Source organism: Hippoglossus stenolepis, chromosome 3 (genome assembly GCF_022539355.2).
Source record: "Hippoglossus stenolepis isolate QCI-W04-F060 chromosome 3, HSTE1.2, whole genome shotgun sequence".
Taxonomy (NCBI): domain Eukaryota; kingdom Metazoa; phylum Chordata; class Actinopteri; order Pleuronectiformes; family Pleuronectidae; genus Hippoglossus; species Hippoglossus stenolepis.
Genome location: NC_061485.1, coordinates 3,181,217 through 3,205,761, shown reverse-complemented (window position 1 = coordinate 3,205,761; position 24,545 = coordinate 3,181,217). Strand labels below are relative to the sequence as shown.

The following is a 24,545-nucleotide window of genomic DNA, read 5'->3' as shown; positions in this document are numbered from 1 at the left end:
TCCAGATTCAACAGCAGATTAATGGAATAAAGTTAGTGAGCGTGTTTTTCTCAGTGCATATGGACCTTTACATTCTAACCAAGGTGCTTCTCATTGTTTATTTGCTGCAGGTTTTTCTTTACAAACTGTCTCGTGTCTCGTTGGCTTCGAGTGGAGTTAATCATGAAATGAATAATTTGTATCTTCGGCCACAAGGGGTCCCTCAATCAACACAACAACAACAAAAGACTCAGTTCTCGTTGTTGTCACGAAGCTGTGCGGGATCACGGGAGTTGTTTGTCTTCACCAACTTTGCCGGTGAAAATCTACCTGACGTAATCGTGGCAGAAAAATTGTTGTGGGGGCGCGTTAGCTTTATGTCTTTGAGGATCCCTCACGGGCGGTGTCATGCAATCCCGCCCTCCAAGGCTTTATTAGTACAACGGTTTCCTCACGGTGTGTTTGAAGGAATGAAACGTCCAGTCCAGTAGATCCCGGGCCGACATGCAATGATCTCAAGTGACGAAAAAAAACATCGAGGTCAGGATCCGTCGTAGTTTCACATCCTAAACCACATGATGTTTGGTTTTGTGACCATGACTCTGAAGAATTTGTTTTAACCTAAACCACAAACTTTCTCCAAATCACGACGATTCCACAACTGGAACGATGCGTTTGTTGTTGGTACATTTGCTCAATCTTGTGTTATCTCTGAAAGCAAGTTCTAAAACCAGCAGCACTTCAATCACCGAACTTGATCTTTCTCGACTGTTCAAAGCTTCACTGCACGATACCACTTGTTGGGCCCTGAAGGCAGCGACCAGCATCAGTTTCAGGGAGATTTTAACATCCAACATTTGTAGATTGGTAAACGTTGCCTTGTGCAGCACGGAGACCATGTTTAAAAATCCATAACTCTAAAATATTTAGTGCCTCAGCTGAGATATGGAATCTGAAAGGCAAAACAAACAGCAAGAACCACAGGAGAGTTTGATTATATGCTTTAAAATGCATAATAATGTTAATTTACTCGAAATCCGAGGCTGTAAAGAAGGAGACGAGATCCGATTCAACATTTTGGTCCCTTTTATTTCATGTTAACCACATTTCAAACAACTAAACAACCAATGGTAATGGCATCACCAGATCTAAACAACACTTTGCTAGACAAATAATCATCAGAATAATAATTATACAAAAAGAAATGTACAAATTCAGGACAAAAAAAACCCCAAAACAACCAACAAATAAAAATCAATTCCAGAAAGAAAATAAAAATATATAATACAAGATGAATGGCCGTCAACTGATACAATACAATAAAGCCTCAGTGGAAATAAAAAGGATTTTCTGGCATTCACATTGTCTTCAATACGATAGGTCCATTTACCAGCCTGACTGGACTCCGGCAAACAATACAAAAGAAGAAATAAAAAGTTAAGCGTCTAAGCGCAGACTCAACAGTTCGCCACAACGATTTTTTTTTTTCGTACGAGTATGCTGGTTCTGGTCGTGAGCGTCGGAAGCTACGAGCAAACTTTGCTAAGTTAAGATGAACCTTCGCCTCCGTCAAATGTAAAAGTAACTTTCCATTTCCTGAAAATATAAACACCTGCTGATTTGACGCGATGGGACGTAAAAGCAAATCACATGATTGTTACACTATCTTTTTTTTTGTTGTTTTGATGGACAAAATTGTTTCTCTTTTATTGTTTCAAAACCGACCCGTGGTGTTTGAGAGTGAAGCCCTGACTCCGGTGTCGAGGTCGCTCAGCGGTCGCTCAAACAAAAGCGTGAGAGTTTAGTTTCTCACCTTTAAACGGGACAACAGAGCGAGTGAAAGGTTCCTAATGAGCGGAGAGGATCTGAGGATGAAGACACATCCGCTCGAATTCTCATTAACTCCCCCTCCAGCACGTTCCCTTCTGTGTTGACCTTCTGTCACCGAGCAAAATCCATTTCCTATCAGACCATTAAGTAAGTTTGTCCCATTAATTTTTAAAAGCCGCTCACCTCAACCGGCTTGTCAGGAAAAGTAAACGTGACCTCTGTCTCTTTATCTTCGTGTTTCATTTTAATGACAAATGACCGGTCAGAGGAAAACTGTCAAATCCCGAAGCTGCTGTTTCTACTTCAATTCATCCAGAGGTGGACAAATCCAACAGGAAACACATCAGCAGGAGACTCGTGGACAATTCGGTTCTGAAAGTAACCGTTGAGCTTCCTGCCTGATTTAATTACCGAGGAGGTTTCGTTTTTGTTCATTGGTTTATTTGTTTGTTTGCAAAACTTACTGAACAGATTTCCATGACGCTTGGTTGATGGAACTCAGGTCAAGAAAGAATTAAACTCATAAAATGTGTGCACGCACCAGGACGGCATCATTGTCTTTAACATTGTGGGAAAGTGTGGAATCCTGGATTCATGGTTCATGGGGCTGAAATCTATGAGTGCAGATCCAACAATAAAAGTCCATTTCTAGATGTGGCTTTAATTTGATAATCATTATTCAACAATGGAGAGTATGAAGTCTGGATCTGTGTAGTTTTATTGGATTAGCTATGAATCCAGGTTTGATTTAAGATGATACTAATACTTGCAAACACGTGATGACACCACAAGTGGATGATTTAAAAAAAAAAAAAAAGGTCTGTTTAAATAAACCCCCTCTGCCTTTGCATCTAAATTTTGAAACACAAATGACACAAATCAGATTTTCATGGTCACACGAGCAGAAACATTAACAAAAATACAAAACTGAGACTTGAAACCACTGCATGTTTACACCGTCCTGAAAAGAAACGTGAGGCTTTTACCGGGAAGTTCAGAAGTTGTGTGGTGAACATATTTGGCTCCGTCTTAATTCTGAACAACTATTAACTTCGGTTCGTTCGTTGTCTTCTGAGCATTTTCAAGGCAAAGCAAGTTTCAAACCACCACATTGACCAACTGCATCGGAAAGAAGGATGGTAGCATTTTGTTTTGTTCTTTTTTAAATCTGGGAAAAAAAAACGTCACTAATTGTAATTCTTCATACTCCGAAGTGCGGCTCATCCCTGATGCAGGATGATCTGCTTCTTTAATCCCATTACTTCCTCATTCTAGGTTCCCTCTGGAGTTTGGGATCAGCTAAATGTGCAATATGCAAAAAAAAGAAACACATCTGATTTATAGATTTTTTTTTAGACGACATGTCTGAATGGACAGTTTGTAGAAAGGTAACAGGAGACGTCAGTCACTAAGTGGCTGAGAAAGACGCTGACGCAGCTGTTTCCAGAGCGACTGTGTTTTGAAACGATGAGTTTTGTCCGTGACGTGTCTGGTGTTTGTCTGTTTGTTTGTTTGACTGTGGTTGTCTTTTCTTATTTACAGTCAGGGTGGATACACACAACAAGATGTGGACTTTCCAAAAAATCATTTAGGAAACTTTTTTTCCTTCTTAGACTTAGTTTTAAAACAATAAAATAAAAGCAGATACAACATTTAATCTGAAAGGCAAGGCAGGGATTTTCTTTTTCTTTTTTTGTTTGTTTGTCTAATGCGGTTGTTGTTCTGCACCGTGCACTTGACTCCGCCCTCTTTCCCCCGTTGTAACAGGAGTTTCAAACCCCTCGTGAAAGCAAAAGGTTTTTTGTCAAAAGAAAGTTCCAGATGACTTGTTTCTGCCGTGTGAAGGAAGAGGAGCCATGCTGAGAGTTTGTGTTGCCAGTTACTGGATTACAAGTTTCATTAGCATTCCACATTTCCCGCGGCCGAGAGCCTCTTTTGCCAGAAGGAAATTTATTTTCAAAAAAAAACGTCAGAAACATTAACAGGACTCTGTAGATTTATTTTTTTTGCTTTGATCCGGAGAAACTGAATCTTCCTCGACAACATCAAGAGCTGAACTCGCCCAAATACTTTCTATTAAAAAAAATAAAAAAAATAAAACTCTGGGAGGATAAAGGTTGCAGAGTCGAGGCTTCGCTTGATCTTCGGCTAAATGTGAAAGTTCCCCACAAAAATCTTGCCGTGTGCATCCAGCCGTCAGAGGGAGACAACATTCAAGGCGCAGAATATATCTAAAAAGGAAATACTGTACAATAGTCACATCACAGCCCAGCAGAGAGAGAGAGAGAGAGAGAGAGAGAGAGAGAGAGAGAGAGAGAGAGAGAGAGAGAGAGAGAGAGAGAGAGAGAGTAAAGTGAGAGAGAGAGAGAAAGAGGCGTTTTTCTTTTTAAACATCTGATCTTTTTTTTTTTTTAACATATCATTTTTTCTTTTTACAAGCAGGTAAAGTCCTCAGTGTCACTGAAGTAAACAGACACACACACACACACACACACACACAATTCACCAGTGTGTGTTTGTAGCTTTGTTTTCTCTTCTGTACAAGTTGTGTGCGTGTGTGTTGTCGTCACAGGCACACATATAGATACACACTCACAAACACACACACTCAGATATGCAGGCATGCTCTCTCTTATTCCCACTCACTCACACACACACACACACACACACACTCTCTCTCTCACACACACACACAGGCACACATGCTCACAGGTTGGGTTTCAGGTCAACACACAGCACTTCTGCACTTTGTGTGTCCCCCACGTTGACAACGACAGGCAGCGTCCACGGCCAATCAGAAGGAGCTGAGCGCCTCCAGAGCCACTTCATAGCAGAACTTGTACTGTTCCTGAGGAGGGACAAACAGGACGGAAAGCAAAAAGATTCGTGAGAGTTAATCTCGTAATCTCAGAGTTTAATCTAATGTTGGAAAGTATTTGTGTGCTTCAATACAGTCCAGATGTGTGTGAGTGTGTGTGTGTGTGTGTGTGTGTGTGTGTGTGTGTGTGTGTGTGTGTGTGTGTGTGTGTGTGTGTGTCCTCACCATTGTCTCCACCATATTAGTCTTGTTGTTCCTCAGCGTTTTGACGGTGTGGAAAACATCCACGATGTTCTGCTGCTGGATCATCTCGTTGATGCTGCAGATGGCACAGAACGTTCCAGAGCGTCCTCCGCCGGTACTGCAGGGGAGAGGGGGAGAGGGGGAGGGAGGGAGGACAGGAGGTAGTTAACATCATCTTCATCATCATCATCATCATCCTCCTCCTTCTGTGAACTGAGGTGAGAGAGCCTAAATTCAGCTTCCTGATCATAGAGGGAATGAAGAAGGAGAGGAGCCATGTGAAAAATGACCTCAGCTGCTTTTGAGTCCAACTAGTCAGAGACTTAGATTCTCGTCCTCTTCAGGAACTTGTTTTTATTTTTTCTCACCCTGGAAACTCTGCTATCGAACGTGTCCTCCCCCTCCTCCTCCTCCTCCTCCTCCTCCTCCCCCTCCTCCCCTCCTCCTCCTCCTCCTCCTCCTCCTCCTGTAAAACCCTGAACGGATTTTTTTTTTTTTGACAGATTTGCAGAAGCAAGATGTTTGTTTTTGTCTCTATCCGATAAATGTGTCGGTCTGTGTTTGAACAGAGAAAATACTTTCTGTTGAGATCATTAAATACCGTGTGAGTGATTGTTCATTAGATTCGATTGAGTGATTTAATGTGGGTCGTGCGTGTCGTCGTCGCAGTGCATTACAGTCACAGATTGTTTAGAGGAGATTTACTCAAACTGTATTTTAATTGTATGTTAACAATCAGGTATCTGAGTTCAATAGGTGATAAAAAAGTACGTTATCTTTAAATATGTGTTGATGACCGGGGGGAATGAGACAACTCTATCCCTCCTGTCTTCTTGTTGACGTTTGTAAACAACAGCTGAAGACTCAATTATTCAAAATGACATTTTCCGATGTTGTGAGGTCGAGTGGTTGGATTGTTTTTTGTACCTTTGCCCCAATTCAGTTGTTTTCTTCCCTATTTGCCTTTTTGTCGGTAGATTAACACAGAAACTACATTTCAGTCAACAGCTTTTTTTTTATATTGATGTTCATTCTTTGACCTTTTGAGACAAATCATGTTTCTAATCTCGTGGTTTGTTCCTCGTTATAATGTGAACACTTCTGTCTTCAGGGTAAAGGCGTCAAATGTCAACACATCTATGCAATAAGGGGATGATGTGGCCAATCAGCCACCGTGGAGGTTTGCCCTCTATGCTATGGTGTCATTATACGATTTTAATTTTTGTAAAACACTTTTAGTCTTTAAATAAAAATGTATAATCAGAAGTAATTGCGTCTCTAACAGTAGAATCAAGACGCTTAAAAATGAAAATCACTGCACAAAACACGTCCAGGTTCCAGAAGCTGAATTCAAGACATCATGAAAATTTTACGAATTTAAAGAACAACTATTAAAGTTCAGAAAAAGGCAAATTGAGACCGAGAACGACAGGAAGTGGCAGATTGAATGTTCAGCACAAAGAAACCTGTCAGGCCAAAGAGTCCGAGCTCGGCTAATGGACTCAAGACGTCTGAATTCATTTCTCAAAGTTAAATTAGACTTAATTTAAAGACTTCGAATAGACGATAACTTGCAGCAATGGACAAATGTTCAGCGATATAAAGGTATTCATGTGTTGACTGGCTCTGAGCCTCAATCAGCAGCCAGCGCTCTGCCAGTCAACGTCAGAGCAGCCGGCATGAAAGCAGCTCCAGACTCTCCCGTCTCACCTGGTTCCAGCTCAACTGCTCCACTATTCACTCTGAATAAAACATCCAGGTGCTGAGTGGCAGCAATCACGGGGGAAAAAAAAATAAAATGAATCGCCCGCTGCTGCTCTGCATTAACACCACGACCATTAAGAGCTGTTTTCCAATCAGGATCGTTAAAAAAGAAAGAATCTGATTTCATTAACTTTAAAAAAATTCTACGACTTGTGAAGAAGCTTTTTGGAATAAACAGTAGAATCTAATTCTAGAACGTATTGCTCTGACAGGCAGTCGTTTTCATTACAATGCGTCCCGAGTGTGAATCTGTGAATCTGCTTTGGAATTAGAAACGAACCCTCAGGAGCTTGGATGTGAATGTTTGAGGCTCAAATTTAAATTGCAAAGATTTTTCACTATTTACTTCTTTTCTGACTTCATGTTAGTTTAATGTGTCAGGTGCTCGCTTCAATTTAAAAAGGATCAAATTTGAGGGTGAATACATTTCACATCAGAGCTGTGAGTTGCGTCTTTGGGCAAAAAAACAAAACAACTAATCAACTAACTGATTGCTGCAGAACATCCAGAAAACCCAATAAAATCGAGACTGGACAAGACTCTGGTGGTAATGAGGGTCAAGGCAGAGGAGTGGCTTTCCCCTTATTTTCTATAAATGTACAAGAGATGTTTTAGCTAATTAAAATCTGTCTGTCAACAAAACCTTTCAATCAAAACAAGCAGCTTTAATAAACTGGCACAAGAACATGAACTAACTACGACTAGAAACTGCAGAGGATTTCACAGGAAGGTTCTTCCTCACGTCCACAGTGACGATCTTTCTGCTGTTGTTTGTTTTACAGGTTTGTCGTATAAATATATAAAACAGGTCTGTCCATTTGCAGCAGCTACAGTTTACATGAGAGTGTAACAGTCAATTCTGATGCATTTAGTTTGGTGCTTGGTCACAAGTGAAAGTTAAAATCTAAAAAATTAATCTACAAAAAGCAGGAGAAATGTCCTTTTAATTATTCTCTGGAAAAGGATCGACTGTGGATTCGGATCGGGAAGTGGGATCACTACAAGAAAGTTAAATCGGGTGGAAAATGTGTCCAGAAAGATTTTAATAATCAAACCAACACTGAAAAGTAAGATTAAGATCTAAACCATGCTATATACTAATGATTATGACTTATATAACCTGTGTTATATGTTCAGACGTCTCTTCTTTTTTATTTGCGTTATTTCTCCGTCTTCCTGAATGCAGCTCACGTTTTTGTTTCATTCTCAACGATTCAGGGACTCGAGTGGAATTCAGTAATCAGTTTGTTTGGTGCCACAACAATTTCTGAACTAAATCCTGCGCAATAAAGATTCTGGCAGAACAATGTGCCGGTCAATGTCGCCGGTTAATACGCGGAACCACATCACTCGATTTAAGCTGCTGCAATATTTGAGTCGTCTGTCGTGAGTGGACGGTTCAATATGTTTGTTTGTCTCCTCCATCTTAAAATGTGTATTTCTATACCGCGTGTGTAAATGAAATAAGCCGAGCGAGAGAGAGATTACTGTGTTAAGTGCTCTGCTTCTCAATTCTCCACGAGGTCCCCACAGTGTGATTTGCTGAAAATGAGACATGTGTTCAGCATTTAAAGACCCATCAGACTCCAACCTCTCGGACAAGTGGAGAGCAGGAAAAAAAATAATCAATTTCACCAACTACTGATTGAACCATCATGTTTCTCCTTATCTCTGGTATTACTGAGTCTGGGAAATCAATAGCTGGGGCTGATTAGCCAGCGCCGCCGTCTTTAGCCAGAAGCAGAGAACGGCTTTCATCCCCGTCACTCACATTTACTGGCTGCAGCGTGACAGCCGGGGGGGGGGGAGACGGCGCTTATGAAAGAAATTGCTCCTGAATGATTTTGGTTGCCTGCATCTAAATTTACCACCATTTTAATAAAACAAATGAATTTGGGCTCATTTGAAAACGATGGATTGAGTTATTGTGTAGAATTCTTTGTCCGTTTCACACAGGACAGAGTTAAACACTTGAAATCGATGGCGGATTGATTGAAGTAACGGGTCAAACGATGGGATGTGAACTGTCTCTTTGTTTCCACACCGTGACACCGTGACACTTCACCACCGGTCCTGTGCATTAGGGCCAATAGCTGAGTTAAGAGCCCACAGTTCACAGAGTTAGCAGCAGTGGTCGTGGCTCAAGCTCTTATAATAATATAATAATAATATACAGCACCTTTCAAATATAAAAGGCAGCTCGAAGTGCTTTGAAATATAATCGAATACGTGAAATAAGATCAATAAGAACACGTTAGCAAAAACATAAATTAAAAAAAAACTAGATGCTGGAAGATAAAACTGATTAAATGCAAGATGACAGGAAAACGCTGTTTCTTTCAATGACTGTAGATGTACTAAAATTACTTTTTCTAACATTTAACTTTGTTGTGATCCAGCAGTGAGCAAAATATGGACTGACAGTTGATTTTGCACAAAAATATTTATAAAACTGTCCCTTAATAACACAAAATAACTGGTTTCTTACCAGATGTAACCAGTGCAGTCGACACAAATCTACACGGATATAAACGTAGAAACAATCTATAATCAATGTATTTCAGATTCTTTTGTTCTTAAAGTTTGTTTTTAACCAAAACAGTGTAAAAAAAAAGAAGAAGCAAACAGAAGTTCGCAGCAGCTACAGGAAACAAATCAATGCCAGTTCTGATTGGACTAACGAGCTGTGACAGAGGAAGCTGATTGGATGAGCACCAGTGATGTGCTCAGGGCAACGTTTGGAGTGTGTGTGCATGGGAGCGTCTGTCTGTGTGTTATTGTTGCTGAGCTTCCCTGGAATCTCTTGTATATGGATTTTCCAGCCTCCAGCATTGAAGCTTCATTTGTTCTGCTCAGATAAAAACAAACATTTATATAAACATGTGGGAATATATATATATATATATGCATTAAAAGATCTGCTGTCACTTAAACAATACTGGATGTAATGTAAATAATTGCATATAAAGAATGTCATATCAACACTGTACTAGAATGATGTTCGCACACTTCAGACGTATCCGGACTGTGATGAATGTTGAGTTCAGGCCATTTGTATGTTTGACAGAAAGAGAAATGGACGAATCCTGTGATATCGTTTATTCCATATATCATCTTAATGGTGGTTGTATGGTTTTAGGAGTATGTGCTTTGTTCTTGAAAGTGTGTGTGTGTGTGTGCGTGTGTGTTCTTTCTACCAGAAGTGCACTTTATCATTGTTAAGTGTATCTCAAAATCTCTCACCTCTCAGTGTCTCACACACGCAAACACACACACTAAGGGCACTTTTGTATTTCTTGGATCTTGAGTTGATTTATCATCCTGGTGAGCAGCGTTTTTTTTACCCGTCCACATTTACATTTACTCGTTTGGCAGATGCTTTTATCCAAAGTGAAAACTGAGGGACGAGCCTCAAGCTTCAGTTCAGTCCGGGACATGGAAGTAAACACTAAGTGCACAATCTGTTCAATAAAACAAACTTTGCTAAGAGTGGAAGCAATTTCAGTCATTTCTGGCCGCTTGTAGATCGTTTCATCAGCGAAGAACCGCAAACAAGAAGTCTCATCTCCTCCTGGACCTTCTTTAAGGTCTTCACTGTGCATGATGGAGGCCAAATGTAGTAGAGTAAGAAAACCATGGCCTGTACCAGGAGCTGAGCCAGGTAAGGCCTGAATATCCTTATGTTGCATAGTGCAACTCCCACCGGGAGACAGATGCAACACAGTCAGAAAACTGGTCATCAAACGCGACAGAAAGGTTTCTCGTGACCCTGGTTGGGACGAGAGAAAGTCTGGGAATGTCGCAGTGGAGAATGATTTAAAGTTCAGATGTAAAGAAGGGAGCTTTCCTCGTTTCCGTCTGAGACACAGACAGAAGTCTACGCGGGGCCTGTGAGATCAACTGGTGGGAATGACAGTGATATGAGGAGCAATGAGAGTGGGTTATTGAACCTAAGGAATAAGTGTACAAACGAAGGGCCCCCAGCACTAAGCCTTGGGGCACTCCTGTGGGGAGAGGATGAAAGTCTTAAACACATACATGCTTTCCCAGCATGCATGTGTTTCTGTGTGAACTTACAGGCAGTGCACCACAGTCCTCCCATCTCCTCCGTCATACTGCTCCTGCCACTTCGCCAGCCTCCGGACCAACTGGAGGATAGAGCGCTTGGAGAGGGGCGTGTCCCTGTAGGCCGGCCAGCCAATGAACTGGAAGTGCTGCACCAGGCGGTAACCGTCCTGTGGCTGAGGAGGAAGAGGAGGAAGAGGAGGTGTGAAGATCAGGAGTTTTATCACCATAGCTGTCATCGCCACAATCAACGTCATGCAGTCACCCCATGGGGAATGTAGAAGTGGGTAAACAACAGAGAAACCTCTCAAGTGCTCCAGTGTGTGTGAAATACAAAACCTCACATCATTGTCTTAGTTGTGGTGCAGCTGTTGTTTCTCAAAATGAAGATCAAATCGTATTCTCTTCAGAAAATAACGTGTTTGAAACCTTCATAAACCTTGAATACCTTCACAGGACATCACTGGAAAGACGAGCACGTCGGTGTTTTATTCTTTCTACGTTATAATTTGGAAATGACTAAAATGTTCTTTATGAAGCTGTGATTGTCGACACTTACGATATTTTATCTGCAACTGATCCCGTCTGTCCAAACCGAGCGATGATTGCAAAGTGTTTGAAATGAATTTTGGCCAAGTAATCTAATCTGGTTTCGTGGAATCTTAAAAAATGTAAATGTTGTTAAGTCTGAGAGGTTTTAGGTAGAAGTGGAAGATGGTATTTGGTCGTGATCGACTCGTGATACACACAGAACCGTTCACAGGCCTTTTGTGTTTTAATTAGTTCTTGTTTATGCATAAATTGTTGTTTCAAAAGAAACAGGATTGGACTCAACAAAGACGACATCTTGTGAAGTATAATTCAATTTCATGGCAGACAAAATGTTTTCAGCCGCGTGGCCCGAGGCGCTTGGCATCCGGCACCAGAAATACCAAAACCTGCCGTCGCTGTCAGAGCGATTTCCCACTAGGTTTGCCAGACACGCACATGCACGGTAACGTTTACACACAAAACAGATACGGCAGAATCTTCTCCTCCAAATCCTTCCCCCCTCCTCTCAACACTTTTATATATACACATATAGTATATACTCTCTTCCTCAAAGTGTTTCTCCTCCCTCACTCTTTTACTATCTCCTTCCTCGTGTGATGGCTTAGTGGTTGGTGGTACAGACTCGGTGCGGTCGGCGCTGCTCTCACAGTGTGAGATGGGCTGTTGTGGCGATGATATGAGCCATTTCACGCTAGACTGCTGATGTGTTCGAGAGGAGAGAGAGGGAGAGCACTAGAAAATAGAGAGCAGGGTAGTGGGGAGTTCACTAAGCACTAGAGGAGCTTGCAGACAATAGGGCAGAGCTGGAGTTGTGCCGTCATGGATGGCTGATAAAATGAGATGAGAAGGGAGTAACAAGAGGAAGCGTGAGGGGAGGTGGGGGGGGGATCAAAGGGAGAGGTGAGTTGAGAAAAGAACGGAAGAAGAAAGGAAGAGATGAGGAACAAGACGACTAATGGAGAGGAATCTTCACATTCGAGCGTCTACGGAGAACTCAGTAAACCAGGACTCTGTGCTCGCCCGGCTGCTGCGGTGAGTTTGTGATGCAGCTGGTTTCATCTCGCTTGTTGCTTCGAGGAAAGTAAAGGTCACGTGAAAATGAAAAAGGCCCTTTTCTGTGTTCTTATATCCCGTTCCGAGGCGCATCTGTTGTTATCTGTCAAATACATGTCGAGGAATACATCTGAAAACTCAAACCCTTTTGTGTTTCTCTCAAACGTATGGCAGGCGATCTCTAGTAGCTTAAAGTTTCACTCCACATCCATTGTTGTGTGGGAAACTATAAAGGTCTGATGATATCACACTGGTTTTCTTTTTTAAGGGACAAGAGTAAAAATTAATGCAAAAAAAACATCGTGGCTTTAAAAGTGTGTAAGTCTGTTGCCCTTTTATAGATCATAAAAGTGATAAGAAATCCTGCTTCCACCTTTTGGCAGGATGTGGTTAACATGATAATAATGGAATTGATCCCTGACCTCAATCCTCATCATCCAGCTTCAGGGATCAGCCTCAGAATCGTCTTGAATAAATACATTTTAGAACAAAGGGACATTTTATATGGTCCACAGCTTTGGTTTAAGACCTGTGAAGGTGGCTGACGGTGACGTGTGGACATACCCGGGCCATGTTGCAGATCCTGAAGATCCGGTTGATGATGTCTTCATCGATGTCTGCTGATATGAACTCCACCTGAATGGGACCATAGCAACACGAACTCTTCTCTGGCCAGTACTGCATACATAACTGAAGGGGAAGAGATGGAGTGAGGAGGAAGCAGGAAGAGAAAGATTAAAAAAAAAAAAAAATGGTTTTAACGGATCTATTCCAATGAATTCACTTTCAAAAAGCATAAATAAATAACACCAGACATGTTTTCACAAATTCTTGTGAACTGAATTTGCAATTAACACTGGTTGGAGATGAGGAAACTAAATCTAGTGGTGGTGACGTGATTAAATGTGTTTCTTCAATTTTCTTACTAACCCTTCAGGCAGAAAAGAGACTGTATATTTATAACTAGAATAATAATATTAGGATCTTAGACCTGGAAAGAATTCTATAGGTTTACAAAAGTTAAAATTTGTTTCTCTTCCTTCTAAGTTTAAGCGACGTTCGTACAAAACTGTAACTTTCTCCGTTGTTATGGAGCAATTCTAATTCTAACTCTGTCAATGCATATTCTGTAAAGTAATCTCTTGGTGCATGTGAAGCTACTGTCGGTGTCTCGGCTCCTGGCTGTTCACCGTCTCACTCTGAAACCCAGTTCGACGAGTTTTACCTGCGCTGCGTCCATCTCATTGAGCATCACAATGGAAGAGCAGTTGTAGTCGAACACCAGCCTCCAGAAGTCCCCCATGGTGTTTGGCAAAGGATGCTGGGTAACGATGAAGGCTGCCGGCTGTTTGTGGCTCTGGCGTGTTGAGAAGAAAAAACATCAAGCGTGACACAAGTGAAGGAAACGCCGTGAACGTATTAACGTCCTCTGTTATTCACTCACATCCATTAATGCGGCGTTGATGTAATTGGAGCTCTCTCCGTCCACAGATATGAGGAAGGGCAGACATCGGTCCGCTGATAGGACGTCCATGCTGCGGTTCTTGTCGTGGTTCCTGGGTAGCAAACCCACGCTGCAGTCCTCTGGACGGACTCTAGGGGTCACTATATTCAGAGTCTGGCAGACGGAAAACAAGGCAATTAACCCTACTACTAATTAAATAAGATAATAGAGCAAAAGACCTGCACATTGATACGATGAAATTATCCTAAAAGTGACCGATGCCGTGTTTCCGTGCTCACCTGGAACTCGTCTTTAATCTGGCTGGAGTTGGTCTGTGGGTCCAGTCTGCTGATGTTGTAGTAAATGGCTCTGAACTCGCACACTGGTATGGCTGTGTTCCCACATAGACACGCCTCCAAGATGGCGTCGTGAACGAACACGTACTGCTCCTGCAACACGATCATCACAGGGGAGTCAGACAACCACACACATCTCGGGCTTTCATGGGTAAACACAGGTTAAGCCCGGAACTTGCACGAGACCCCGAGACTCGGCTGCAGTTTCTCACTGTGAGCGCTGACACCTCGTGGGACGCGGCTCCGCGTCGTCTGACAAACTCAAACACGACGCCGTGAGCACAGCTTCCGTTTGCTTTGCACACTCGTGCTCGCTCAGCAGCCTCGGAGTGAATTAACGGGGAGTAGTGCTTCGCCCTGCAGTGCTTCTGTTGCTCTGGATCAAATGTGCTCTTTGTGCTCCGACCAACGAGCTCGCTGCTAAAAGCATCAGCCAACAAGAGCCGCAGCCGCCACTGTGCATGTTAATGCACCTCCCTCTCTTTCTGTCCCGCAAGTTCATCTAGTCTTTCTTTCTCTGCCTCACGGTTCTCTCTCACTCTTCCTCTCACACTTGTCTTTGTCATCTGCTGCTTCATCTCTGTATCTCTGTCGAATGTTAGCGATTGGGAGGAGAGTTTTAAAAGCATCACTGAGATCATCTCTTGTGGCCTTTACCTACTGTAGTCACACACACACACACACACACACACACACACACACACACACACACACACACACACACACACGCACACACACACACACACTTTCCTGTTCCTTTTAAAAGATTAATTGCTCTGCGTTGTGTGCTGCAGGATTATAATAGCTTCAAGCAGCTTCAGCTCTGACACAAATTGCTCCCACACATATTCAAAAGGGAGGTTAGGATGCATTTAGCTTGGTTTCAAGAGGCATAAAACACACATGTAAGTGTGCACACACAGATACACACAAACTAAAGTAGCTTTCATATCAGTGCTGTCATATGAAAACACTCTGAGTGTCGCCCTGGGTAACTTTTCTGAACCCAGCTCTTCTGAAACCCATTCACAAGTCAGTTCCAGCCTCGGGCTGCAGGCTCGAGCTGTCAGTCGGAACACGAGGCTGTTTATTCCTGGTAAAGTTGACTTTTAGGATATGAAAGGTTTTCATCAGTGGCACAAATGGAATGCAGAGGCGGGACGGATTAGGTCGGCTTAAGGTAGCTTGAGACGAAATGAATATTTCTGTTCCGCAGTGAAACGTGTGAAGAGACAGACTCTCAAAGTGATTGAAAGTGCAGAATAAGAACAAATGATGACACTGTGTAAAGGACAGAAAGTAACTGACAAAACGACCTGAAATGAAATATAAACCTCAAGAAATCAGGCACATAACTTCACTAATTCATGACTCAGCTTGGTTTACTAATTAAACTCGTGATGTAATAGTAATAGAGTCGCTGCTTGAACACTAGTTGAACCTCATCAGTTCAGTGAAGAGACTGAGTTCTAACTAACTGAAGAAATTACAAATGAATGAAATCACTTCGGCCCTGAAGAAAGTTAAGTAGTGTTAATATAAAAAGTAATTTTAAGTTTTAACAACTATTTGGAAAAGTAGAAACAACAACGTGACGACAAACTTACTGTGTAGCTGTGTGTGTGTGTCTGTGTCTATATGAAAGTAATCTATTACTCAGCAGATGTTTATTACCCATTAGCTTGAGACGCAGTTATAGACTGATGATATAAAGCAGACAGAAATCCCGAGACTCTGTTTTTAACCTTCAGCTTCTCCAACACTAAATACAGACACACAAACTGCACAAAGCATGAGCTCACAAGACAAACTGGGCACCATTACCACATAAATCTAAAAAGATGTGGAGGTGGACAAACTTTCATTCCGCCTACAAAGGTCCGATTGTGTAATAAAAACAGTGTTTGTGTGTCTGTGTACACGCACCATCACCTCTGCCCTGCGCCAGGTCACCTCTGATCTACGTGCTGTTACATGTGTGATGCATTGTGCGTCTGTACACCCACCTCCGTCTGCACCATGTTGACTCTCTGTGATCTCAGCTCTCGGATGCAGTTGAAAATGTCCACGACGCCTTCGTTCTCTGCCATGTCCAACATGATGTCCACCGCAATGAAGCAGCCCGTCCTCCCTGCACCGGCGCTGCAGGGACACAACCGCCTCGTCATATTCACACACATCACGTCTTTGGTGATGACACCCGTTGTGTAGGTTTGAAACTGCCCCCAGTTGTTATGAAAAGACTTTTGCGGAAACAAAGCTGCAGCAGAGATTTATGTTTTATAACTGGAAAAACACGTTATTAATAATCTTTCACTAGAGGTCAGGTCAATGCAAACATGTTTGATCAATGAGGATTCTTCTGAAGATCTTATATATATATATGTGAGCTTATATAAGGGTGGACTCTCTACCTGACACACACACACACACACACACACACACACACACACACAGTTTAATACCCCATGTCAGGTGTTAAGGCGACACATCCTGAACTGTAATTCCTTGAGGGAAAAGACGGATGGAGGGACAGACGAGCAGATGGATGGATGGAGGGAGAGCAGGGGGGACCGGTGGGAGGAGGTTAGAAGAAGAAGTGGTCGTCACCGGGGAGCGATCGAGGGAGGAAAGGAGGTGCAGATAGAGGGATGGAGCGGGAGAGCTGAGAGGATGAGGTATGGAGGGATGAGGAGAGGGAGGAGAGAGACCTATCTTTCACTTTGCAATCCCCCTGACAGTCCCCCATAGACAGCTGGAGAGAGGGGGGAGAGAGAGCAGGGGGAGAAGGGAGAGATAAGAGGTGAGAGAGGGAAGGAGAGCTGGAGAGGAGAAAGAGAGAGGAAAGGAGGGGAGCGCCTCTGCAGATTACCTGTCAGCCCCTGTGATTAATGTTGAGAGCAGAATCCTGCTGGGCCTCCGCGTGTGTGCATGTGTGTAGGTGTGTGTTCTCAAAGCCTCGTGACACAGGCCAACGGCGTCACGGCGCCCCCTGGAAATTGGAAGTGATGGCCATAAGTTCCTGCCTGTCCGTCCACATACCGCGGCCGCGTGTTTACGACGCCGCTCGCCCTGTTTGTGTGTCCGTTGTGTGTCTGAGTGCAGACTTCTCCTTCCATCAAACGGCCGCTCGGTCTCTGTCCCCGTCGTTTACACCAGGAGCAGAATCCTCCGTGATGAACAAGCTGCCTCGACTCCTCTGCTTTTTCAAAGTCTCACGTTCCTACACTGAGTTTTCATTTACACTTCTCTTACTTTGTCATTCTAGTATAATGCACTGATTTTTTTAAATGTCCCTGGACATTGCACCGATGGAGTGTGTGTTTTCTTTCTTGTTTTTAATTTTGTGTTTTTACTATGTTTCCTTAGAATTGCCCTCTGGGGACAAATAAAGTTGTTTTTGAATTTAAAATTTAATAGAAGAAATTGCTAAATAATAATCTAGTAAATATGCAGAAACATGCAAAAAAAAAAAACTATAAATACAAAGGTAAAAAGGAACTGTCCTAAACTGTTCAACTTATGATGTGTGAATAGAGACCGTCCTAAACGCTATAAGCGTGGCAGGGTTAGTAGTTTAATTCCCTCTCTGGCCACTCACGGATATTTGTTGCAGTAAGCCGGGCCACTAAATGAAATACATTAAATTAAAATGCCTGTGGCAATACGAGGAATCTGCTCCGAACCCTTTTTTTCATAGCTTGTCAGGGTGCTGACCTTTTCAAGCTCGAGCCCGCTGACAGCCCGGCCCCCTGGTTGAACTGCGACGTCCCGTAAAGAACAGAACATGCAGGTGAAATGTATTGCCACCATGGGGATCTTCAAACTGTCATTTCTCTGTTCTTCCTCCATTCCGGGTAGATGATGATGGCGGCGGCGGCGGCGGCGGCGGCGGCGGCGGCGGCGGGATAAAAGCAGGCGGGAGGTGAATCTCTTTTCTCTTTTTTCTCTGATGGGCACTTTTTCTAAAGGTTAACGCCATTGATCTAATTTACGGACGAGGGAGATTGGTTTGTGTGTGTGTGTGTGTGTGTGTGAGATCGTATTGATACTGATAACCTGATAACTTGTTTTATTGGAGGAGGAACGGGGGAGCGGAGGAAAGGAAAAGGGAAAAAACTCACAGTATGAAAAAGATGATTTGCTGTGTGCAGCTTTGATGCTATTCAATATAACAGCTTTGTTATTGAATGATACAGATTCAATTCTCATATGATTTATTCTAAAGTAAAAAGGGCGTAAAATATAGCTTTTAAAAATGGGAATTTACCGTCTGCTAACATGGTGGAGGAGGGTTTTAAACCTGTACCGTTTTATTTTGTGTGTATCAGTTCACAAAACAGTGTTTATTTTTGTTTTATAATAACTGTCAATGACATATTTGAGACATTATGCAAAAGTACAATAAGCGTGTATGGTCAGGATGATGGGTGGTTAGAATATGACATGAGGAGTTTATCTTTAAGCTGTTTTAGTCTAATTCAAATGAACTTATCCTCATAGAAAGTAAACACCTGAACAAATAGTCTCTCATGGACCAAAGCGCAGAAATAGTTCCAATTAGCACAATAACAACAAAACATAACAACAATGACATAACAACAATGTGTCGAACATAATTACTGGTGATTATGGCGCTGAGTGTACACATGTATGTAAACACAGTAAAAAGTGATTGGCATCATAAACAACAAGTTTAATCCTGATTTTAAATTGTGTTAAACAAAAAATTGGTAATATGCCTGAAATAAATCAAATCAAAATAGAAAACATGTTGACAGACTAACAAACGAACCAGAGGAACAGTGTGTGTGCTTGTTTTTAACGCTTTGTGTTCCACTGGCCCCGTGAGACTCTGCACGGCCGAGTGAGACGCTGTGTTTGTTTGTCTCCTCGTCTCTGCCGCCACCGGCCGGCAGCGTTCAGGGAGTTGAGTTTACCTGCCGAACCAAACCTGTAACTGTGCGCCTGTGCTCTCACCTGCAGTGCGCCACTATGGGCCCGGCGTCCGGCGGGTTGAGGAACTTGACCTGTCGTATGAAGCCCAGCAGCCCGGTGGCGTAGCAGGGAACGCCGTGGTCCGGCCAGCTGGTGAAATGAAACTGACGGAGCTCGCGGATCTCGTGGTGACCCTTCTGAAAAGAAACACACGCAGGCGTAAGATTCTGCCTCTTCGTGAAAAGCCCACGACCATTTGGTGAATCTCATCGTGGCTCTTTTGGGGGGGGAGACAAGGAGACATATCACGGATCTTTGGCTTCATACGGAGAATAAATCGATCTCGTGGATGTGGAGATTGGCTCTCGGGCCACTTCGGGGAACAAGAGGCTCATTTGCCTAATTTACAGGGAAATATGAAGAAGCCGATGGACATTCTGACTCCACCGAAAAAAAGATGAAGTGATTTCACAAATCTCACGATGGCCCTTTTAGGAAAGGAAGTGTCACGGCTCGGTTCAGCCGCCTGATTTGAAAGGAGTGAAAGAAGATGATATCTAACAGGCAGTTTTGGCTCCTTTCGGCGAGAGCTAAAATATCACAAGTGCTCGAAGATGAACAGAATAATGTGTTATTGCAACTATGAAATTGAATATACTGGGAAAAACACTTTGATTTCAGCAGTGAAGAAAGATCCTGCTGGCTGGAGAAAAAGGGTTTTTTAAAGACTGAGATTAAAAAATAAATCCGAATTGCAACTTTCTCAGAGATATGGAAATGGACAGATTAGTGCATGACAATAGAGATGATAGGGAAATGAAAATGGCAAGAGGCTTCGATTGTGGCGCCCCATGTGATAGCATCTCGACATTTTAATGACGGACTTTTGAGAAACACGAAGAGCTTGTAAATACTTTACTGTGTAACAATGGGAACGTTAAGACGACATTCTGACGCTTAATAGATCGATATTAACAAATTGTTGTCTTCAGTGTTTCCTGCTCGACAGGAGAAGAAACAGGACTTTAGTTCGGGCTCAGTCCAGATCCTGCTGCCGATGGTGCGACGCAAGAAACTTTAAAGTCGTAATTACGAGAATCACTCGTTTCTAGAGACCTGATTTTCACAGTGTATGAAATTCTGCAAAAAGTAAAGAAATGTTTATGATGTTATAAGTAACAGTAGTTTGTTCACAGGATTACACAAAAAACCACTGAGCCAATGCGGTGACGATTGATGGAAGTTAAGGACACTGGGATTTGTTTGTTTTGAAATGTCCTCGTTTTTGGACAATATGACTGAAACAGGTGGAAACACAGCCGACCTTGTGGAAAATTAAGATTTATAAAGTTGCTGCACGGTGGTGAGTTCAAGTATTACAACAATTCTTTCTGCGACATAGTTGATAAAGTCAGATTTAAATTTTAAAGCGGCTATCGTTGTTTTTTTCTGTAATTAAATTATTATTATCATATTAATTTCATCTTGGTGGTTCTATTAGCAACTAAAAGACAGGTACATCCATTGAGAGGTGGTGGAGCAGAGAAATGGAGCTCAAAGAGGAAACCTATTGGATTTACAGCCACCAGGGGGCCAGATGATCACGTTTATCTGTAACGTATTAACTTGATGTTAATCGACAGGATTGTTGAAGCTACTAAAGAAGCGATGTCGTGTCAATGTTGGGTTGAGAACCTGTGTCTGCTGCCCCAACAGGCCCACAAATCCAGGACGTCACACACTGTCAATGAAGTTTCTGGGACAGCTCCGTGTACTCTGTCAAATTCAGACCTGTCGGGTTTAACGTGTAGCTTCGACGGTGCGTGCCACCTTGCTGAAGACAGGCGACTACACTCCTGCAGCCTGAAGGCTCCTAGATCCGACGCCGAATCCTGACGTGGGGCATCCAGCCACGTCTCTCCTCGTGGGACGGATACATTTCCCAACTTTTTGACAGCTCCAAAATGCGGCATTAGATATGTATGACCCTTTCTTCAGCTTCCAGCCGTTAGAGTCTCCGCAGCACCACAGGCCCCTGTTTTAATAATTCACGCCGATGGATCGTCTTATACTGTTGGAAACTACAACAGATCTTAAATGGAGGGAGCCGCGTCCTCCTCAGTTCACTTTACTCTCCGAGAATAGAACCGAGAGGAAATTGCTCTTTTGAAAGCGCCCGTTCTGTTCTGGTACAGACAAGGTTGCGGTGGATTGTTTGCTTTGGCTGAGTTTCTTGTGATCACTTGAGAAGCCGGCAGACGCGAGAGAGTCGGAGGTAGAGGTCAAGAAACAGAGACACACAGAGATGAGAGGTAAAGTGAGACGGAGGAAAAGTGCTGTCGTGGGTAAGGATGAAGACACGGAGACACACAAAGAGAGACGGAGACGCAGGGAAGCAGACGGGAGAAAAATAAAACCCAGAAAAACCACGAGGTGATTTGATAACTCGACTTTCCATTGATTTGCTCTCTTGTGATGTTGAAATTACTTCTCTAAATCGATAGACGGCAGCCAAGGCCTCACAACCATGACGGGTGGGCTTAAAAAACATAAAAGCATCAATTTTTACCATTCTCTTCATATTTAAAATTTCTTATTAAGACAAATTTGCAACGGCTGAGGGACAGAATGTCTCATTGTTCTGCAGTGAATCTTCATGATGCACAAACATTAAAGTTAACAGCAGGACACACATTCTCCTCAGTTCTATTCCAGGTCAACAAGTCCAGAAAATGTAAATCGTTTCAGTGGTTAAGCTGCTGGTGAATAACAAATTATACACACAGCTAAAACCTCTCAGATGCAGCCTGCTTTGAGGTTTTAGATTCCTCGAGCACTTTATTAGGAACACCATTCTAATACTGGGTTTCCTCCCGTTGCTCTCAAAACATCTCCAGGTCTTTGAGATAAGACTTCATCAGTGTCTGCTCCAGGTTTACACCATTTCTACGATATCATTTCTGATGTTCTACCACATCCCAGTGGTGTGTTACTGGTTTCTGGTGGTGAGATGGTAAAGTGTGGACACAAGGCGGACAGCACCAATACTCAAGATATGACTTTGGCATTCAAACTGTGATTGAATAGTTTTAAAGCTGACCTTGTGACCTCACACTCTTTAGTAGGATTTTATTTCACCGTGCGTTTCCGTGTTTTCCATCAGATGCTTAACGGGATTCCATAGATTGTACAAAACACTCAAAGACTCAAAACATCGAGGGTAAATGTGACGGTAACAAAGTTCAAGATATGAATGAAAGGGAGATAAACTAATAATCACAAAGGAATCGGGACGGTGGCTTAAAAGTACAAAATACATATAATAGACATGATGGAACAAACAGCTTCTATAATCAGAAAACTATGATTAAATGCAATACAATGAATAACAGGACGATAAAGACGTGGACTATACTGGTTTATGGAGTGGTCCGTGTTCGGCACCTGGTTAGGTTCGTAAGAAGATTAAAGTTCAAGGACCTTTTGAAGTTTGGTTACAAAAGGCCCGAACAAACCATTTATCTATAAAAAAAAGCCCATATTTGTCCTTTTCCAGACAAAATCAATCGCATATCACTGGGAGAACTCCTTCAGTTAGAGTGTTGAGGAACATCACAGGAGGACCAACCGATCCCCGGAGACATGTGAACGTGGCCAACAACAGGACGGACACGCTCACAGGGAGGTTCTATAGTTGCACATACAGTAAACAGGCCGTTCTGCAGCCCCCCCCCCCAGTCCATCTGTCCGATCTGTGTACTGTGTGTGTGCTGGTCCTCAGAGCTGAGTGTGTTGGCCCGTGGACTGTGTGCACTGCTCAGTCTGGTCTCTGCTGTGATTCTGTTTGCCACTGTTTGCTCTGTCCAGATCCGTGAGCCACGGACCAGCCTGTGTTCTGCTGCTCTGGACGTGATCCATTGGACGTGTCTGAGGCCTGTTTGTTGATAGGGTGCGAAAAATACTATGAAACTATGGTTTGTACGAATTCTTCAGACGAGTGTCTGACCCCTTCAGGCTGTGTTTGGTTTCCTGTGATGATTTCATGTCCGTCATGTGTTTCTCAGATTAAATTAACTCTTAAATATTTTTACCCACAACCGCTCTGTTCTAGTGATTCTCTTGTGATTTCCATCCTCACACACACACACACACACACACACACACACACACACACACACACACACACACACACACACACACACACACACACACCCTGTCATCCTCAGTGCTGAGTTAATCTCCTTGGTCGTGTCATTAACAAACCTTTTCATTAAGACCCTGTTCTCACTACTCACTGCAATTAAAGCTGTTTAACTGTGATGCAGAACCTGGAAACTCTGCTTACCTCCGTCTCTCACACACACACACACACACACACACACACACACACACACACACACACAGTCGCAAATCCTACTGTAGTTTAAAGATAGTGAATTTCGTATTAGTGTGTGTGTGTGTGGTGTGTGTGTGTGGTGTGTATTTCTACTTATACATACAGCAGAATGACAGGCATTTCAAAAGCAGCTTTCCTTTGAATTTTTGAGTACTTGGGCGGCACACACACACACACACACACACACACACACACACACTCAGAGGTGGTATGGATTAATAACTTGCTAAATGAGCTGACAGCGAGGACTCGAAGACTCGTCTTCATAAGCTGCTTTCACACGAGTGACGGGGGGGAAGGAAATACAGGATTGGAGAAGAAGTAGAGAGACACACGGAGGTAGAGAGAGAGAAACACACAAGACAGCAGGAAGGAAAGATGACGTTTCACACGCGTGTGGAAATAAACATGCAGTGGTGAAGTGTTAATATATATTTTTGGTGTTTTTATTTGTCACTGTACAGTTTTAGCTTCTACTTGGAAAAAGGAGGGACCCTAACCCTAAGAAGCAGAATATGTTTCCTTTAAATGAAATAAATAACAATTGAAAGAGGACTTTCAGTATCTGTCTATGCTGTTCTGACAATGTTTTTGTAAAGTATATAAAATAAATATAGTAGGTGAAAGTCATACGCGGTGAAATAAGAAACAATGGATGAACCATGATGAGGAAGAGCGACAGTGAAAGCAGAGACAAGGGACTGAAAACAACACAGAGTGGTTCAGAAAATCAAGGATTTGGATCCGAGCCCTGTTTTCTTCTCGTGAAGTGTTTGCGCTGATTTCCATTCACTGTATAGAGCCTCGGAAAACTGCAGCGCAACAATGACGGCACATTTTCTGCTCTCACTCGTCTCTTCTCCTCTGAAATCCCTCCCGCCTGATTACAAGGGCCCCAATTACGCTTTCGAGCGTCCTCTTAAACAGCGAGAAACAAACAAATAACAACACTCGCTTGCCTCAAATCCCCAATCACACATCGGCTATAATGGTAATCCAGGTTTCGGTCTTTTGAAAAAAAATAAAATAAATGGAAGCGATAAGTTACGAGCAACAATGAGAGAAACTGAGCAGCTTGAGAACATGAAGGGGTTCAAATCCTATATG

The 24,545-nt window shown here is 42.7% G+C and overlaps 1 protein-coding gene across 13 annotated transcripts in view; it reads right to left on the bottom strand.

The window, feature by feature from the left end:
• Positions 1-1,047: 1,047 nt before the first annotated feature.
• Positions 1,048-24,545, bottom strand: part of ptprt (protein tyrosine phosphatase receptor type T) — a 254,304-nt gene continuing 230,806 nt past the window's right edge. For 11 of the 13 annotated variants that reach the window (XM_035152935.2, XM_035152939.2, XM_035152936.2 and 8 more), the window contains 9 exons: positions 19,085-19,239; positions 16,111-16,246; positions 14,048-14,197; positions 13,749-13,922; positions 13,530-13,661; positions 12,869-12,994; positions 10,712-10,875; positions 4,853-4,988; positions 1,048-4,657 (listed from right to left, as the gene is read on the bottom strand). In XM_035152935.2, coding sequence (XP_035008826.1) covers positions 4,604-4,657; positions 4,853-4,988; positions 10,712-10,875; positions 12,869-12,994; positions 13,530-13,661; positions 13,749-13,922; positions 14,048-14,197; positions 16,111-16,246; positions 19,085-19,239 — 1,227 coding nt within the window. In that variant the 3' untranslated portion in view covers positions 1,048-4,603. The remainder of the gene's footprint in view (positions 4,658-4,852; positions 4,989-10,711; positions 10,876-12,868; positions 12,995-13,529; positions 13,662-13,748; positions 13,923-14,047; positions 14,198-16,110; positions 16,247-19,084; positions 19,240-24,545) is intronic. The other 2 variants (XR_004695112.2, XM_035152937.2) reach the window with 2 other exon arrangements.